The sequence below is a fragment of the Amblyomma mixtum genome, chromosome 3, assembly GCF_055824585.1.
Source record: "Amblyomma mixtum isolate Tamu chromosome 3, ASM5582458v1, whole genome shotgun sequence".
NCBI classification, from domain to species: Eukaryota; Metazoa; Arthropoda; class Arachnida; order Ixodida; family Ixodidae; genus Amblyomma; species Amblyomma mixtum.
The window spans coordinates 402,677,509-402,696,953 of NC_143014.1; the positions used below are offsets into that span (position 1 = coordinate 402,677,509).

At 44.2% G+C, this 19,445-nt stretch overlaps 2 protein-coding genes and 1 pseudogene across 5 annotated transcripts in view; 1 reads left to right on the forward strand and 2 right to left on the reverse strand.

Annotated features, from left to right (window-relative positions):
- Window positions 1-13,643, forward strand: part of LOC149357403 (exosome RNA helicase MTR4-like) — a 33,118-nt gene extending 19,475 nt beyond the window's left edge. Inside the window, exons 17-26 of the mRNA XM_089584644.1 lie at window positions 1,325-1,399; window positions 5,361-5,489; window positions 5,738-5,848; window positions 6,398-6,490; window positions 7,752-7,847; window positions 8,910-9,073; window positions 9,695-9,857; window positions 10,498-10,664; window positions 12,016-12,116; window positions 13,278-13,643. Coding sequence (XP_089440770.1) covers window positions 1,325-1,399; window positions 5,361-5,489; window positions 5,738-5,848; window positions 6,398-6,490; window positions 7,752-7,847; window positions 8,910-9,073; window positions 9,695-9,857; window positions 10,498-10,664; window positions 12,016-12,116; window positions 13,278-13,330 — 1,152 coding nt within the window. The 3' untranslated portion in view covers window positions 13,331-13,643. The remainder of the gene's footprint in view (window positions 1-1,324; window positions 1,400-5,360; window positions 5,490-5,737; window positions 5,849-6,397; window positions 6,491-7,751; window positions 7,848-8,909; window positions 9,074-9,694; window positions 9,858-10,497; window positions 10,665-12,015; window positions 12,117-13,277) is intronic.
- LOC149357404 (uncharacterized) overlaps window positions 1-19,445 on the reverse strand; it is a 65,515-nt pseudogene that overhangs the window by 2,628 nt on the left and 43,442 nt on the right. The window lies entirely within an intron of this gene.
- Window positions 141-19,222, reverse strand: LOC149357405 (adrenodoxin-like protein 1, mitochondrial). 3 transcript variants are annotated; one of them, XR_016291819.1, is made up of 7 exons: window positions 18,860-19,222; window positions 18,709-18,763; window positions 18,445-18,551; window positions 18,067-18,154; window positions 17,928-17,980; window positions 9,591-9,842; window positions 141-234 (listed from the first exon to the last, which is right to left on the reverse strand). XR_016291819.1 is itself a non-coding variant. In XM_089584645.1 (6 exons), exons 1-6 carry the CDS (start codon window positions 19,020-19,022, stop codon window positions 13,423-13,425), a joined length of 570 nt encoding a protein of 189 aa, XP_089440771.1. In that variant the 5' UTR covers window positions 19,023-19,221; the 3' UTR covers window positions 13,252-13,422. The 3 variants fall into 3 exon arrangements, 1 of the variants encoding a protein (XP_089440771.1); XR_016291818.1 differs by lacking the exon at window positions 141-234 and adding an exon at window positions 5,979-6,128; XM_089584645.1 differs by lacking the exons at window positions 141-234; window positions 9,591-9,842 and adding an exon at window positions 13,252-13,526 and having other exon boundaries at window positions 18,860-19,221.

Consider the following 19,445-nt stretch of genomic DNA (forward strand, 5'->3'; position numbering starts at 1 on the left):
CGCTCCACTTGTGTCATTCGCTGGCTGGCCGCATTTTGAACCTGACGGGGGACAGTTTTTCAGAGGAGGGCATGGGCTCTAACGGGTTGAAATGTAAAAGTCTCTTGCCTAGTGGTTTGAGCATCTGTGCAGAAAATGTGGGGTGTGAATTCCTGCGCTGCCAGGTACCCACTGGTTTTCTGATGGGTACAGTCTTTGCTCTGGCCTGGTGATCAGCTCTTCTGGGATGGAATGCTTGGAAAAAACACGTTAGCCATGGCACTCTTTGGCTAAGCTGCCATTTTCCTTTGGAGTCGGCTCTCAATAATTGGAACTCAAAGGGGGCTGGAATTTTGTTCCAGTTAGAGGGGGGCCATTTTAGCATTTTCACTCCTGGTGGAACCTAAGTGCCATTTCAAATAAACCAGTTGTTCGAATTAAAAATAGTTAACTGTAATATCAGTCATTATCATCGTAATAGGGGATATTCAGAATTCTGCAAGTGCGCTTTCCCGCATAACAAGGTCACCCGAGGCAAGATGGCTGACCATGCGTTTCCAGCTGAAACAAAGCAAGGAGGACTGGTTTTTTGTTTGATTCTCCCAAAATGCGTTTCTTACATTCTATCCACACCCTTAACGCCTCTCCTGTAGCCCACGCAGTTTTCTTTTAGAGAAGTTGGCCATCTTGTTTGGGGCAACATAGTTATGTGGGAAAGCGCACTTGCAGAATTTTGAATATCCCCTATTGAGCCTCTTTCCTTGAATCACAACAAGCCATGTTTCAGCTCAAAGCTGAAAGACCACTTGCCTAAAGGTTTGCCTGAAGTGGTGTTAACATTGGTGGGACATGGGACTATAGTGCTACATTCAAAGGCAGCATAGTCTTGCACCTTTTAATCAGCATGGGTCGAGTTGCATATCAGTGAGGCGCTACCCGCAGAAAAGTATGGCCTCTGCCTGTAGCTTCAGGTGGTAACAGTTTTCAGTAGTACATACTATCTTTGGCTACTAGTAGTACCTTTGGGTGGTGAGTGAAAAATCAGACTTCAAGCTAACATTGAAAAGTCGAATTGAAATAACTCCACTAATCATGCTTTTACAGCGACGGCTGTTAAGGGAATGTTTCCCAGTTCTGTGGCGTTGTTGGTGTAACACGGAGGACAAAGAAGGAGCAAAATGGAGTGATACTGGTCACCGTGTTGTAGATTCCTCCGTGCGCAACTAGTGATTGTGCCAAATATTCCATGTTGTGCAGCCAGCTATTGCTGAATGTTTTGTTACACAGGCATGGTAGGTGTTGGCAAGCTTCTTGCGTTCATTCTTGTTACTACATTTCTTTGCAGATTCACAATGGGGAAGATGACTTTGGGTGGGGCGTCGTCATTAGCTACTCAAAGAAGAAAGTGGTCGCCGCACGGGTTAGTTCTCGTTTTTTTCTCTCTCTCTTTCTCTGTACTTACTCAGCGGACTTTAAAAAAAAAGAAACAAAAACTTGGGTCATAGGTCACAGCAAGTCTAACAACCTACCTGTGGAGCCACGCATTCAGTATTTCCAATTTGTTCATGATTAGCATGAGCACAGTAACGCATGATTGGTGTAAGATTGCAGCGCTTGATCATACAACTTATAATAAGATCAGTAAGTATTGATGAAAGTAACGTTTGTAAAGAGAAGAGGAAGGTGCTTGTACTACATTGTGTTGCCACATAGGCAAGAGTTTATGTGTGTGTGTGTGTTGCCTACAGTTGCAGGGTAAGTATGGCTGCATGGCTTATTTTCTGGATCATTCGAACTGTATGACTTAGACGGTCATGCCTCATGGGAGTGTATTTAGAACATAGCCCGTTAATTCTAACGTGAATGTGTTTCGCCTCCGATAATTTGAACTATGCTCCACCGCACCTGGGCGGCTTGGGTATGCGGTAAACCAAACACCGCTTGCGTGCGAGGCCAGGTAAACAGGGGGAGAAGGAGCTTTCTCCATTGAGAAACTCTATGATTGCTTGCAGCCACTGATCTCATAGGCTTCAGGAGATTGCTATGTTCACTTTTGCTGTTAAGCGGTGAATGATGCGAGTAGCGATGATGTACAGTGAATCAGACGCATTGCAGAATTTCAGGAGCATTCCAAATCTGAAACCATGTGGTCGAGCACAAAACTGCTGTGTGCGTAAAACGACTGAATTTGAGCTTTCTCTGATGTTTTCTGCATGTCTCGCCTTTTGTATTATGTTCCGTTTGGTTTGGTTTGGTTTATGGGGTTTAACGTCCCGAAGCGACTAAGGCTATGAGAGACGCCGTAGTGGAGGGCTCCGGAAATTTCGACCACCTGGGGTTCTTTAACGTGCACTGACATCGCACAGTACACGGGCCTCTAGAATTTCTCCTCCAAAGAAATTCCAGCCGCCGCGGCCGGGATCGAACCCGCGTCTTTCGGGTCAGCAGCCGAGCACCATAGCCGCTGAGCCACCGCGGCGGCTATGTTCCGTTTGATTAGTTGCAACCATAGTGGTCAATGTATGCAGTGTGCTACAGCGTAGTGATTACCACCCTAAAACGCTTCAAGGGAAGACTGTAACCATGCGTGGAGTCGACGTCGGTGTGTTATTGGAGCAGGATATCGCCAAAAAGCACGCTCATTGGTTTGGCAGTTTGTGACTCGGGGTAGGAAGACTACAAAATCAGGCATTGCACACGCAGTCGTCATGGCAACTTTTGCTTTTCAACCTAAACGGTGTCGCAACTTCCTTGAGCCACAAGCATGAATTTTTGAGTCGCGGAGGTTGCGTTATCATTTTAGTCAAAAAGCGGAAGTTGCAGGATGGTCACACGCAGCTCGGTTTTTCAGCTTTGCGATCGTGCTCAGAGGTGGTTGCATGCCCTTTGCGACTCCGGTGCGGCCCTCCGCTGCGCAAGTTCGGACATGCTAAACACAGTCACCTTTTCAGTTTTGAAGGCCTTCAGATTAGTTAGGGCTTTATACTCCGTTTCATACATAGCAGTCAACGCTGCCAAAGGTACGAAAGTAGTCCGCTGCAAAAAACAAGCGAAATGTATCCGTCCGCCTCGCGTCGTGGCTGAGTGGTACGAAGCGCGCGCCTGTCTGTTCATTTTACAGGGGTAAAGGTTCGACTCCCGGCTTGGCTGGTTTTTATTTATTTATTTCATTTTTCTTAAAAGATTCATTAGGTAGAAACTCGAAATTGTCAAACTCTAATGCCTAGTTTGATGAACACAGCGCTGTTTACTTGTTTCGAAGGAAAAAGGCAGTGTAGTGTACGGCATACATACGATGTAACTTGAGTCGGATGGCGCTGAGTGCAAAGCTGTCATATTTAACACTGCGAGAGCTAGATATTGTCACCTTGCTAGGTCGTTTTTGCGGTGATCTTATTCCAGTAGAGAGACCTTCTTTCTTGAACCTCGCAACTGTCCGAGGGCTCAACCCGGTCATCTCGCCCACAGTTTCGAGAACTTCACGCGCAGTCTTCTCCGGGAAGCGCTTCCTTACGCTAGAGAAAAAACGTTGACAATCACCTGCTTGCAGTCTTTCGAAATTTTCGGAGACTTCAGCTTGGAGAATAGGCGAGCAGAAGATGTTTTTGAAGCCGCAGTGGGCGAAGAAAATAAGCGAGTAGGAGATAGCGATGCCATTTTCGCAGACTCAAAAACCGAAAGACGAAAGCAGACGACATCACCGGCTGGCCTAAGGGCAAAAACCTGGTACAGGAGGAGCCGGAAAAAAGCCAGAAAACTAAGGCACTCTGTTTTGAAGAACATAAAAAAAGCAATCTTTTTGCAAAATAAAACACTTTTATTATTATACTACAATATCGACCAACATTTACTGTAATTTTAAGTTCATTACTCTTTTCACTTTCGACGCACTACATTAGAATAATAAGGGAGTAATTACTCATTGGCATCCACCCAAGCGCAGCCATACGGCTACAAAGGAAAGCTATACAGCTTTCTCAGAAACTTCGTAGTTAAAGAAAAATTCGTCCTGGTCCGGGGTTCGAACCCGGAACCACCGCCACACCGGAGCAGTCGCTCTACCAATTGAGCTAACCGGGACGGCAAGCTTATGGTAGGGCGAGAGCGAATTGATCAGTAACTCGAAGTGGGACTTACTGATCAATTCGCTCTCGCCCTACCATAAGCTTGCCGTCCCGGTTAGCTCAATTGGTAGAGCGACTGCTCCGGTGTGGCGGTGGTTCCGGGTTCGAACCCCGGACCAGGACGAATTTTTCTTTAACTACGAAGTTTCTGAGAAAGCTGTATAGCTTTCCTTTGTAGCCGTATGGCTGCGCTTGGGTGGATGCCAATGAGTAATTACTCCCTTATTACAAATCTACTCCACCTTGGGTGATTCCCCTAAACATTTGACCACTACATTAGAATGCGGACGAGGAGCGCGAACAGGCGCCGCAGCCTTCGCTGCGTTGACTGCTATGTATGAAACGGAGTATAGAACGGGGGGTGTTGGCTGTTGCCTTCTGGGAGAAAAAGAAAGCAGAAGGTGATGACGGAATATTTTAGAACAATAAATATAAGGTGATCTTGCTACCCAACTGCTTCCCGAACATCATATACTATACTGCATATTCTGTTCACTTTCGCTAGTTCGAACTTTGGTTAATAAGTGCTGCCTTCGTGTCCCCTCAGAGTTAGAATTAAAGAACTTTTACTGAACATGTGGCGTGTCCTTTGAGAATCTGTACTGCAAACATGAATCTGTACTGCAAACACTTAGTCCACTTTCAATTTTTACCTGTCATTAGCTTATTTCTCTAAACACTCCTGTAGCCTTGCCCTCAAGCCTGGCAGAGTACTACCAGTATTCTGTTGCTGCAACTATAAACACTGGCTGTTGAGTATTGACATCTTGTGCGCAGTGTTACAATGCTTCATGTCATAGCACAACTGAGTCAAAATCTAACATAGATTTCTCATATTATTTCTATGGTAGTTCTGTTAAAAAATGTGATTCTTGCAGCTTAAAGAATGCTTGTTGAAATTACACATGACATAGCCTGTGCAACGAGTACTTTTCTGTTTAGTACTTCGTTTTTTGTTACATTTGGTTTGGTTTATTGGGGTTTAATGTCCCAAAGCAACCCAGGCTATGAGGGATGCCGTAGTGGAGGGCTTTGGATAATTTCGACCGCCTGGAGGTTCTTTAGCGTGCACCCACATGGCACAGCCACGGGCCTCTGGCAATTTGCCTCCATCAAAATGCGACTGCCACGGCCAAGATCGATGAAATTGGTAAAGCTAAATGGCTGCTGCTGCTCATTGCTGGCACACTGAATGATGGTATGTGCGAAGATGTAAAAGTCAATTATCGTTTGGTGTTCTCATGTGCATTTGCTCAGGGAGAGTCTGGCCTGAAGGAGCCCATGGTGATCGTTGAGGTACTTCTCAATGTCTCCAAGGAGAGTGCACAGACCAAGTTCACATCCAAGATTACGCCGCCCAAGCCAGGAGAGAAAGGGGAAATGCAGGTTTGTCTGCGCTCTTTCCATTACACTTTGTCTCATCTATTCCATTGCTATAGCGCAGTGCTGAACTGTGGAAGCTGTGAGACAAAGCATAAACTGCTTGTGTTGTGGATACGTTGAAGCCTAGCATAGTCAACACACTTCAGAGCTTTGTTACATTCTAAAAGTATGCTTTTAATAACTTCTGTAGTTATGCAAACATTTTAGTTGCGTGCGCTATTTTTTTCTTACTCCTTTCACTGATATCCCAGGTAATTCCTGTGCCCATTGACAACATCAGCAAGATGAGCACAGTTCGCCTCTTCTACAACCAGGACCTCAAGTCTTCGGACAACAGAGCCGCCGTTCTCAAGTCAGTTAGGGTACGTTCTCAGATTGAAGTTTTACTGGGGTAGTGGAGGAAGTTGTAAGTGCTTTTCCTCACTGGGCTGCGTTCTTACCTTGAGCTGTGGTATGGCAGGGTATGAACAGCAGTGGTCATGGCAAGGTCATTGTGATGAAATGGCGTCGAAATTGAAAGCATTGAAACAGTCGAGTGGCGTCACCTTTAGACCGTGCCTCCTCTCACTGGAAGCCTGATGGCGATAGTGCTCAGCAGTAATGAGACCGGAACTGCGAACTTGGGCTGAAAATTCTTTCGATCTGTATAATGTATGAGACAGAAATTTGGCATGCTAAAATATGTGAAAAAAAAGAAACCTTTGATTAGATGCAGGATTCTGCAGTGCTTTTATTTCGCCCTTTCTTTTATACTGTGAACAAGACATCCTTATACAGGATGGGGTTTAGTTTGGAGTAATTGCCCATTTGAGAGTGCAGTGAAGAGCTCTTTATGATCTTGTGGCAAGAGACCAGAGCATTCATGGCGTGCTTCACTGAACTGATTGTTTTGCTTATTGAATTTGTTGCAGGAAGTAGAAGAGAGGTTTCCTAAGGGAGTACCGTTGGTCGACCCCTTTGAAGACCTCAACATCAAAGATGTCAACATGAGGGAAGTTGTCAAGGTGAGCAATGCTGCCAGTGTGTTAAAAGTGGGGATCTGCAAATGTAGATGTATACCTTTCTGAGGTACTGGACTTTAAGTAAGGGGAACATTTGCATGAATTCTGGGGAAATTTGATTTACATGCCCGTGTACTGTGCAGTGTCAGTGCATGTTAAAGACCCCCCAAATGGCCGAAATTTCTGGAGCCCTTCACTACGGCATCCCTCATAGCATGAGTTGCTTTGATACGTTGCACCCCATAAAACCAAACCTTTCTAGGCAGAAGCTTTCTCAGTTGATGTTATGAAAAGTGTCCATGCTGTCAGTGATTCTCAATCAGTGGACCTCACTGATCATGAACCATTGATGGCAGTGCTTGCCACCTCTGGCTCTGGCATAGACAGACCTTTATATGAGGATTGAAATATGTGTGTGGATTCGTTAGAGCTTGAAGTTCACTGTGCAATGATGTTGCCCTTGTCGCAAGAGCAGGGAGACATCCATATTTTTCACACTAAGTTTACGTGATTTTTGGTACTCAGCACACAGAGAGCGCAGTGTGCACAGAGGACAAAAAGACATGACCTGCTGTACTTTCGTATCAAAGCTTTGTCTACTATTGTCATTGACAAAGAGAAAATGTGGAAAGTTAACTTGTCCTGAGGCAGTAGTGAGACAGCTGAGACAATATTTGGAGTGGAACAGCTGTGGAACATTTGACTACATGCATGGCAGAAAGTGTAGTGTAAGCTCAGCTTGCTTATGTTTAATTCCATATAGTTCCTTAGAGCCGTTTGAAAATTTGGGTAGGTTTAGGCACTGCCTTTGGTTGGGCTTTATTTCGGATGCTTGGGTTAATACCCGTCTCCTAAGTTTTCTGCAGCTGACAGGTCTTTTTCTTTTGGAAGTTGCAGCTCTTAGTTGACCATGCATAGCAATTCCATACACCTAACACTGTGAATTCATTTTAACATCTGTGGACTTGTAACATTTGGTGGACAGAATGGGCTGTAAAGATTTATCATAATGCTTCAACATTGAGAGGAGAAAGTAAAGATCACGAGTACCAATTTACTCTTGTAATGAATGCACCCAATTATTTTAGTTAAGAAAGTATAATTTTTCTAGCATATATTGCCTTGCGTAATGAATGTACCATTCAGGGTTTCGCAAATTTTTTTTAGAGAAACAAGTGAATTCGTAATGCATGTAAATACAATATTGCATGCCGTAGGTTATCTGACATGTTTGCCTGACGTTTCATTCTTGGGTCCTTTTTAGAAAATCGAGGCCTTCGAGAATCGGATGTATTCCCATCCACTGCATTCAAGACCCGATCTTCCGAAGCTGTATGAAGAATACGAGAAGAAGATGAAGGTGATGTGATGAAGATGTTTTTGAGCATTCCTTGCTTTAAGAAGGACTTGTTTAATGTACTGCGTTGTAGTTGTATAAATTTGAGAATTGGGCTTTAGGGGGGATGTGGGGATGAGATCGCAAAAATCGTAAGAAAAGTCGATTTTTTAAAAGTACACTTTTTGGCATCTCCAACACTGCTTCTATGTTGTACTGAGATATTTCACCCAAAAATGAACTTTAAGCGCTCCAAATGAATATATTTGTTGGCATCTACACATAGACAGTGTGTGCTAGGTTAGAACTTTCAGGCTTGTTTTCTTGAAAGTTTGTTTTGAGCTTAATACCTTGTTCGTGGAAAGCGTAGCACAGCAATGGGTGCATGGATTTTTACCCCATTTGTTTTGTTGTGATCACGGAGATGTGGTCTGCATCGAGACAGTCTCAGATTTACCATGTAGTCTTGCATGTTTTTATTACATGGTAATTAGAGCATGATACACTCTAAACATAAAAGAATGTGCATATTGTGTCCTTTAAAGAAAGAGCAGAAAAATTAAAAAAAAAATTAAGAGAGTCTTGACTTACACCACACTTCTTAGTAAATATTAAAAGCATTTAAAGACCTGTAGCCTGTTTTTTTGTCATGCTAGGCTTTCCACAAGCAAGCAACCTGGTGACAACATACAGACAATGATAAAAGGGAACCTACTGAAGCTGTCATTGTAAAACTTTATATCTGATTGTTTGATGCTGTTTTAAGAGAGTCTGCCAAATTTCATCACTCTAAGTCTAAAAATAGAAAAGCTGCCTTCGATCCCCTCATCCCTTCTTAAAGCGACTGTTTAAAGTGATCAACCATTTGCAGTTGGATGCTTTTTAAACTGATATTTAAATTCTGTGTTCTGCATGTTGATAGTTGTTCTCTGTGTTTGTGTTGCTGATTTGAGCTGTTACGAATTCATTATGTCTTGAACTAGGCCTTTATGACTTTCGATGCTTGAAATGTGGAACAAAAATGAAGAAGTTTTGTTGTTTCTTTAGCTTATTCTGGATGTGTATTCTGGACTGCTGAACCCACAGGTGGCCCAGGAGATTAGGGATGCAAAGAACGAACTGAAGAAGGCCAAGGCACTGCTGCAGATGGATGAGCTCAAGTGCCGCAAGAGAGTCCTTCGGCGGCTCGGCTACTCCACGGCCGCCGACGTCATGGAGATCAAGGGCAAGGTTGCGTGTGAAGTCAGCAGGTGGGTTTGCACGTTCGGTAGGGTTGTGCGTTTCCTGCAGCCTGTGCAGTTTTCATTTGCATGGCTCTGTCTTGCTTTTGTAGTATCGTACTATACTTATTCGTGTAATTTTTGTGCACCTTTTTTCTAAAATTAGGACTTCAAAACTGGGGGGTGCATAAGGTACACAGAGATTTCATGAACACATGCTACAAAACTCTGCAAAGGTCATAACGCACGATGTATACAGTATATTGCCATGTACAGTCAAACCCACTTATAACAATACCGGTTATAACAATATATCGGATATAACAATGGTCAGTAGTGGCACCGTCAACTTTTGCGTGTGTTCTGTGGTATTTACAGCACAACCCTGTTATAACAATTATTGGTTATAACAATGGTATTTCCATGGCACTTCAGTATTGTTATAAGTGGATTTGACTGTATTAGTTAACCCCGAAACTCGCGCCCCTCACTGGGCAAAAAAAAGCACACTCCAACTTAGTATAAGGTGCAGCCATACAGTACTTACGACAAGTGTGTATGTATGCAAATCATGTCTTAGGGGCGACATTCATCACTCTGCTTGTGCTCCAAGGTGCTCGCTCCCCAACTTTTCTTCCCTTCACCTTGCAGTGCCGACGAGCTCCTCGTTACCGAGATGATCTTCAACAACACATTCAACGAGCTCAACGTGCACCAGGCCACAGCCCTGCTGAGCTGTCTCGTCTTCCAGGAGAAGTCGAACGAGATGCCCAATCTCACAGAGGAACTGTCAGGCCCCCTGCGGCAGATGCAGGTGTGTGTGTTGGTGCCCTTCATGTTCAGGCGGACAAATTCCTCTAGATGAGATTCAGTTGAGTTAAGGGGAAGAAAAGAACTGTGATGAACATGTCCTGGGTGCAGGATGCATTGAACAGATAGCCGGCCACTTGTTAGAGCGACAGAGTGGATATTGAGAAGAGGGGAAAACAAATGTATTCACGGTCTCAATTAGTGGAGTGATCTGACGATGGAGTTCAGTTACTGGCTTGCCATGGCTGGCATAGGACAGACACAATAGGAGGTCAGTGAGAGAGAGGCCTTTGCCCTGCAGTTTAGCCACCTAGCTTAAGTGGCAATGATAATGAATGGTGTGCAAAGGCTTGCGTCTTCACATGCCTTTGCATCCTCAAAGGCTTAAACCTTCAAAGGCTTGCTTCTTTGCTCAGCAGCAAGTTGCAGGTGTCCTGTCATCGCTCACCAGACTCACCACACAGTTTTTGATATCATGAACCTTGATAAATTTGCGTTGCTGTTCGCTGCCTCCTTTACTACAACTGCACATGCTTTGGTTGTTTTACCTCACTGTTCGGTGCCTTCTTAACTATAGCTGTGCGTGCCACAGCAATTAGCGGACTTCGGCTGATATCGCTGCCGTCGGTTTTGGGGTGTTGCAGGATATAGCACGGAGGGTGGCACGGGTGACCAAGGACGCCAAGCTGTGCATAGACGAGGACACCTATGTGAGTTCGTTCAAGCCGCACCTCATGGACGTCGTCTACGCCTGGAGCAAGGGGGCCTCCTTTGCGCAGGTCTGCCGCATGACCGACGTCTTTGAAGGCAAGTGCAGTGGCCGTCAGAGTGCTCTTTGTTTTAGGAGGCAGTAACTGCTACGTACTGCTTTCGATTTGCGTCAAAAGGTGTTCCCTACCAGTGCATGCATGCACGTGCAGCATTAGTGACAGGGTGCTCATGTGTGAGGCCTGAAGGTCATGAGCCTGAAGGTCATGTGGCCTGACAGGGTGCTCATGTGTGAGCATCCTGTCAGGCCACATGACCTTCAGGCACATGACCTTCAGGCACATGACCTTCAGGAACATGACCTTCAAGCACGTGATCTTCAGGCCCTGTCAGCACGCAGGCCACATGGACTTCAGGCATTGGCAGGTGGTGTAGGAAGGGGCAAACCCCTGACAGCATAGAGACTTGAGTCTAGTTCAGTCAAAATTTCTTTTGAGTTGAGGATTGATTCAAAAGGAGGCCTCTCCAAAGGCTTGGCTAATGTTGGACATGTTGAAGTTATTCCAAGGGTTCTCGGTGGCGAGCCAAAAGGTGGGAAATCTTGCCTGTTGTCAAGAACCGTTGGCAGGCAGTGCTGCCACTATTTGTATTCAGTTTCTAAAGGCAAGTTGCTGCCTGTGCTGTCTAATCCATAGTTGTGCAGTGAAGCTGCAGTATTTTCTCTATTTTTGTTCTATCGGTTGGGGACCTCGAGATCCTTGCACAGCCAAGGATGGCTGCTGAGGTTGCCAACCCTTTTTAAAGCATTCACCATAAGTCTCTTTTAAAATTTTGTCTTATATTTTCACTAGGTTGCACGAATTAACTTTTTAGGCCCTTTACACCTCCGTTCATTTAGACTTTTGTATAACATCCTATATAAAAGAATTTTTATACCCTGAGCTTGGCGCATGATAGCCTTAGTCGCTTATGCGCCATTAAACCCAACACAACACAACAAACACTCTATTTTTGATGTGATTTTCGTGGGATAATCTTCTAGGTCTCTTGAATCTCTCATTTCTACCTTTACCAGGTTTGTCAGGACAGATTAAGGATAAGTTCAGATGACTGTCTTAGTGGGTGTATGGAAATGAAATTTCCAGTTCAAATAGACTTTTGCATTTTTTAGGCAGAAAGTGTGCGGATCTCTTGCTCCGCTTGCTTAGTGCTTAGCCACAGCATGCCCACTATATTCAAGTGACCAACATGACGACTTGCAGAAAGCACATCTAGCAAAGGTCTAAAGAAACATAGACGCGTTTTTGAAATTGACGTCAGATTCATACTTATGCTAATGATGTAAGTGTAGTTATTCTCAAGGTACTAATTTGCTTCTTCGTGCACAGAAATTTTTGTGATGTAAACAAGCAATAAAATAGTGATGGTTCGTGCTTTTCTTTTTTTCCAGGAAGCATAATCAGGTGCATGAGAAGGTTAGAGGAGCTTCTAAGGCAAATAGTCCAGGCTGCAAAATGCATAGGGAACTCGGAACTGGAAAACAAATTCTCAGAAGGTGAGTTGCTGACACGTGGCTCCAATAGCTAATCACTGCTAATTTGTGTGCTAACTTTGCTACATTGCTGAAATTAGTTTGTTGTAATTGCAATGTGTAGAAAACACAGGAAGGCAGGTGTGAAAAGTCGTTTGAACGCTGAAAAGGCGGTTCCACAAATGTCTTGAAATGTAGAACATGTGTGCGTTTAGTAATAGAAATAGTAAGGTTCACAAACCGATGAGGGTGGTTAGCTAAGACACCATTTTATATCAAGAATCTATTTGACATATACAGGTGCCCACAAAAGTTTTCGGAACACAAAAAATGTAAATTTTCTTCCTGACTAGAAGCACAGTCTGGCATTTAGTGGTGCATTGGGCATATTGTGCAAGAAAGAGCAATGCACACCATTCAGTTCGTGACTGTATGCTTAAGCTACCCAGCAGTTAAGCTTTGTTGTAATTTTCTTGTTCCAAAAACTTTTGTGGGCACCTATATGTAAAAAGATGGTAGTCTATATTAACGTTCAGTTTATACTCAGTTTCTGTCTATGCCATGTGCAAAAAGTTTTGTGTTTGGCAAGTACAAGTTTTAGTACTGTGTAACATTGATCCATTGCATGCATACTGAGTAAATAAGCAATAAAGAACTGGCGGAATTGAGCATTGTTCTGCCATTTCATATCACATTCTGCGAAAAACAGCGATTGCTTTAGTAATTACTGTTATGTACTCATGTAAGGGCCCTTTTTTTTTTCAAGGTTTTGACGGGGTGTGGCTCCTACATGAGACCAATTTTTTGGTAACAATTTTCTGACTGCAGCCCTGATCATGCATCCCCCTTTTATGCTGCAACACACATTTCAATGATGAATTAGAGCAGCCATGGCAAACCCTTCAAATACATAATGCATTGAACGAATAAATGGTAGGACGCACGCGCGACAACCGGCGCGAATTAATCGCATAAATTAAAACAGGTAGTTCTCAGTGGACTGTACCACACAGGCAAAATTATGTGCACATGAAGCTATTCTTTTAGCTCATGCATTTCTCCTTTTCTGAATACCGGCTGGGGCCCTTACATGAGTATGCATGGTATTCAACAAAAGTGTTCTTGCCTGTATGTGGTCCACAGTATTGATCTGTAGAAATAACGCATCTGTGTTCTTCATTTCAGCTGTCAAGCTCATCAAGAGGGATATCGTGTTTGCTGCCAGCTTGTATTTGTAGAAATAACGCATCCGCAACAAAAAAATTACCTACAAAAATTATTGACGATCAGCTCTGTACAGTAAAATGGCCGCGTTATACACGGTCATTACTTAATGCGGCTGAGGTACATGACCGTCGACATAGAAGTTGCGAGTTGCCATTGGAAGCGTCACCACTAGGCCTTCCAAGTCCTTGGTCAGCAGAATCTGGCAGCCTGTAAATAGCGTGCGTCAACATGGACAACAGCTGCTTTTACACAGTACAGCGAATAAACACCTGCATACATCAATATGGACAACTGCTTTGCACAGTAAAGCAATTCCTCTTGGCACTCAGTGTTGTTGTACTGAACACAGTGATGGCTTGGTTATGTCTTGCAACCACAGTGGTCGCAGGTAGCACTGTGGAAATTTAAAATATTTTTTTTCAGTTCAGTTCTTGATACTTAAGTGTACATTGTTTATTTTTTTATGTGCGAGTAATATGTAGTACCTACAGCCAAATGTTGGAAACCAAGCCAAGAAAATACGGTGGAACAGCGATTCAGCAGCCACTATGCACAACTTGACAGTTGATCAATTAGGTTAGAAAAGTATAAAGCACAAAACCTTGTACAGTGGAACCTCGATTATACGACGTTCAGGGGACCGCGCGAAACCGTCGTATAATCCGGGTGTCGTATAATCGAAAATCAAAGAATGCGGCCAGTGGCGCTCGGCCTTGCGCCGAAAACTGTTGACCGGCTTCAAGCCCGCGGCAAGTACGCCAATCAGATTAAAAAAGACAAAACCCAGCATTTGTTTGAAACAGATTTGCAAAAAAATCTTTATTACCGTTTAAAAAAATCGGTAATTTTTTTTTTTTTTGCACCTTTGCCCAACCTCGGCGCATCAACTTTCTTTCAAGGGCTGCCACGTCTGGCAGTAGGTCGCCAACATCGTCGCGCGCGCAAGCAAAGCGCCGGATGTTGTCGACGCTCTGCAACAGGTCCGCGTAACTAGGAATGGGAGCGTAAACCTCTGCATCGTTGTCCACTTCGGAAGTTTTATCGTGGGGCACAAGCATCCATTACTTCCATTACAAAAAGCGCCGTGGACGCCGCTGTCCTCGCTTGGGCGAGCGCGGCCTCGCCCGCTTATCTGTTTTTTCATCAGCGTCGGCTCCTGCAGACGCATCTGTTGCTGGGATGCGCGTCTTATCTTTTCTCTTTATCTTTCCTCTGATCTTTTAACTCTCCTCGGCAGCGGTGGTGGCTTGGCTCACGCCAGTAGGCGGCCCCGTGCGCTTTCCTTTTCATCCTTCTCTCAGTCCAACGACAACACGCAGGCCGCGCCTCCTTGGGACTCCAACTGCACAGGCTCGACGAAAAAGCGAGCAAGTGCACTTGGCGGCTTCGGCAACGCTCTCTTCCGCGCAAAAACGGGGGTGCTTAGATTCGCATGCAGTTTTTTTTTTTTTTCAGAAATTTTTTTCCGAAAATAGGGGGGGGTGCTTAGAATCGCGAAAATACGGTACATCCCGGCCTGCGTTTGCTGACGGCCTTTTTTGACGGACGGTACGAGCCAGCCGTCGTACGAAGCGGGGTCCTTCTAAAATTTGCGTCGTATAACCGAGGTTTTTAATGCATTGTCTCTATGGGGGTTTTGCCGGGACCGCACAAATTCGTCATAAAATGCGGGTCGTCGCATGACCGGGGGACGTATAATCGAGGTTCCACTGTAACAGTGACTGTGAAGGATGATTTTATTTTTTAAAGTCACAAGGGCAGCCTGACCTAGGTTATTATGAAACTAATGCCAACTTAAGTGAATATCGTGATGACATCCCACACTCGAAATCTTAGTTTGGTGAGGGAAACAAGTACAGTACTCTTAACAGAATGCAGAGCACAGTGCTATTTATGTGATTAGTCTCTACTGAGGAAGTGATAGCCACAAAGGCTTTTCTTACATTTGGACCCCTTGGCAACAGATAGCACTACCATGCTTTCACTCTAACACCGTATACACATGTGTAAGGGCCACATTTTTTTTTCTAGATTCGAGGGCCAATTTTCAGGGCGCGGCCCATGCATGCGATGTGCGGGAAAAAAAATTAAGTAAAAACGCACCAATCAGGGAATGAGCGGCATTTATTCTAAGTTCAATCGTCACTCTCAGAATCTCCCAACTCCGAGCTGGTTCTGTGCTGCGCTCTGGTGCATGCTCATCTCGCAAGAAGTCGTGCAGCATGTCCGTTGTCAACGTGTAGGCGTTGTTCCGCACTTCCATCACATAGCTACAGTGTACTAGACATAGCAGAGCAGCTCTTTCAGTTCGGGAAATTGTATGGCTTGCCTTGGAAAGTGCGTTTTTTGCAGTTTGTGTTACTCAATGCATCCTTTTGGTTGCACCATGATCAGACGCACTTCTTGGCCACGCCAAATTTCCTTGCCACCACACGCTTGCCGTGTTCGACAGCAAAATGCTAGCCATGTAGCTGTTAAAGTGCTTGCCCATCTTGCTAAAATTGCAGCGCTTGGCGGCAGCACACGAAAGCCACAACAACGGTGAACTAACATGCTACCGAAACTCCCGTGCCTACAAAAAGCTGGATCTGACAATACTGATGGTGGTACAGATAGCGGGAGCTCACGGCGAAGGAAAAAGTTAATGATGATGACCGCGGCCTCGGGCACTATCCGTGAACGGCACCAGGAAGCTCCTGTGCATGTGCGTGGTCTCCACGATCAAGCGCATCGTCGCTCGCAACCGGAGCCGATCGCGGAGGCCACGTGGGTCGCGGATAGTTTGGGTGCAGCACTTACACGGATCTTTCTTTCTTTTTATAGTTCCCTTCGGGAAAACAGGGTGGGGCCCTTACACGCGTTTTTACGGTAATTTACTCTGGCTTTGCAAACACTGCAGGTAATGCATACCTAGGTTTCTTTTGTATGAAAAAGGTGAGTAGTGTATGCAAATAGCTGTTTATACAGAGCCTTTTGCAACATGCCATTTTCATTTGAAATTTGAGGGGGGGAAAGCCAGCGGGTTAACCCTTTGTGGGACAGCATATAATTTTTGCAAAATTGAAAAATTTTTCATTGCACAAGGAGATCAGGTTCACAAAAACGGTTCTCAACAAATTTCATAATTTTAGTTAAGTGTAAAAAAGTGGGACATATTTGTCCCACTGGCACTAAATGGGGGATAAAGAAAATTGGGCTTCCTCATTTTCCTTCCAGGTTTCCTCACTGACTTAGTTTCTTTATACCACTTCATGAACTTGTTCCTACTTCTTCAGTCTTGGAACACCAATGGCATCTACGCCCTTGCTCGACTTTCAAAAGGTTGTCTTCTTTGCCAATAAGCCGAACTTACCTGAGACACCATCTATTTTCGGCCATTTCTTTACTCTCCATGCTCATTCGGAAGGGCTTCTTGCTGCTGGCGGTTCTGAATGTTTGGCTATTGATGTTTTAGCACCCAAGAACAAGCTCTATATACAATGTTAGAGAATTACCACTCTGTATTCAGTCGTCAAATGTCCAACTATATTCAGCATGGTAAAAAAAAAAGTGCTTTTTTCTTACTGTCATTTCAACTGTTTGAAACAAGTCCATGTTGTGATCTAGAATTGTTCCTCTCTTTGCAAGCAAAAGGGATCTCTCACCAGGCATTTTCATGTCGATTTTTTTTTTGCTAAATCAAATACAGCCAAAAACGTGCAATGCGCCCGAAAAAAGAAAGTTTCAAGGTCTTGACTCGCTACCTCATCTAAAGGACGCTGCTGAAACCATTTTTAAACAAATTATTGAAACCCTAAGATAGGTGGAAGCATAGCATAAGTGCGACTGCTGCACCTCACTGCCTCTTACGACCCTTTAGTATGGGGAACAGTGCGCAATGTATGTGTCCCATTGTCCCACAAAGGGTTAGAGAGATTCAACTAGCTACCACAACTGGGTGAAAATTCTGCAGGGTGATTATAATGATGGTGATGTTGGCCACAGTGGTTTCTTAGCTTTCGTGTTTATCTTAATTCTTTAAGATAAAATTAAGATAAAAGCAAAACAAGTAAGAAACTGCTGTTTACCCTGGTTCTTTGGATGGCAACCACTCTCAAAGCTGCTCTTCACTGAAGGTATCAACACACCCACATTGCACCAATGCTCCACAAGTATTTCAAGCACTCTTTCATTGCTTTGAACATCTTCCTGTCGTAGTGCTGTCTATTGTCTTAACTGTGACATGCAACTGTGCGCAATTAAAAAAAATGGTAGAGCTCAGCTTACTGGCTTAGTGCATTAATCAGTGAAAGCTGTTGTAGCTTTTTTTTAGCCATTTAGCTGTGGAACCTACATTAGATGTAACAGAAAGCCTAACTGTGCTCATGGGAACCAGTTAAATCTGATATGGCCATTATTGCCTCCCATCCTTTCTATTCCCTCGCACATTTGGCTTCTCCCCCTAACTTGGAGGCGGGATTTTCCTCTCCACTTTGCCACGTGATGGTAATTTCATTAATACGAAATTCAGTAATTAAGGTCTTACAGCTGACGCTGTAGGTTCCGCAGCAGAATGTAGGGCAAGGCTAAACCAAAGATGGAATAGTAAAACCAGTAGCAGGTTCTCACCAAGCCTGGAGTTTTCTTTCAGGAATGGTGCCAAGTCCAAGAGGTCATCCTCCCTACAGATGAAAATGACAGCAGTTCATTTCGTGCTACTGTAGCTTTGCTTTTAAAAATTCCACAGCACAGACCAAAAGAAGATTACTTTTCATCGGGCTCTGGCAGCTTGTCGTAGTAATCCTCCTTCACATAAACGTGACAGGTTGTGCAGGCCAGGGAAGCTTCGCAGGCACCTGTGGGAAAGATGATGTTTCCATTACTCGACGTAGCAAGACATTATACAATCCTCATGGTGTGCAAAGTGTGCCTTTATTTACAAAGAAACATCATTACGAAACACCTTTTATCTTTTACAATGAAACTATAGTTTTGCAGTTTCAGGCGTGTTAAATGCATTCAATGCAAACACGAAATAGGCAACGAAAGCTTCCAGTCGGAGAGAACTTGGCCACTCAATAAAATGAAAAGCTGAACCTATACAATTGTGTTCACGATTAATAGAAAACCATGAATAGAGTAATACCTTCCATCTCGATGCCATGTCGATGTGCCAGATAGAGCAGATTGTCGCAAACTTTTCCACGCACCGGCACCTTCGATCCATCTTTTTTAACGAAGGTAACGTTGACGCTGCAACGTAGAACCATATGGTAAGTACACTCGTGAAGTGACTGGTTATCCAGTTGTTAATGTACCCTCGTAAACACTGCGCATACGCACAAGTGGGCCTAGCTTCGCAGTGAAAAAAATCTGGCACCTAGCTTAACGTAACCACAATGACACTCACACTTCATCTTCAGATACGGGATCCTTCCATTCGTACCGCTCTTCGCAGCACTGCCCTGTAAATTCAAATTGAAGCATGCAAAAATAATCAGACGAAATACATGGCACAAAGCAAAAAGTTTTGCAGACATGTAAGGAACTTTTTTGCTCACTGTTTCCCGTGTATAACGACCTTTGCGCCCGTACGCCAGCCGAGACTACTAAGTGCCCTGGGTGCGAAAACGAAACACTGACAGGTATACCCACGTGTTTAAGAATACTGCAAGTGAGAAGAGTCGCGTATCTATTAGCCAGGGATATCATTCTGCCTCTCATTTATGACCGACCTTGTCACATCTCGAATTACCATCAGCTCATCCTCTCCGTTTCGCCTTCATGTTTCGATCTTGTGGGCGCCGCCATATTGATTTAAAGAAGAGCAGCAAATAATTGTTTGTAAAACAATTCCTTGCAGTAATAAATATTTATTTTAATTAATAAATCATAAAATTCTTTTATAAGTGTAAATATTGTGTTGCAGCATTATTATGTTTTTAAAAACGTTACTTACTTCTTGGCCAATCCTGGCAGCGCTAGGCCTTCGCCGCCCATTAATGGCAGACGCCGCTCGGACGCAAGGTGTCGGACATGCGGCAGTCGGGCGGCTCGTGTGATCTTGTGTTGTGGTGGTCAGATCGCGTCTGTGCAGCCACCGCGTTGGTGTCGTTGGTGGTCGACCTGGCGCGATGAATCGGCTAC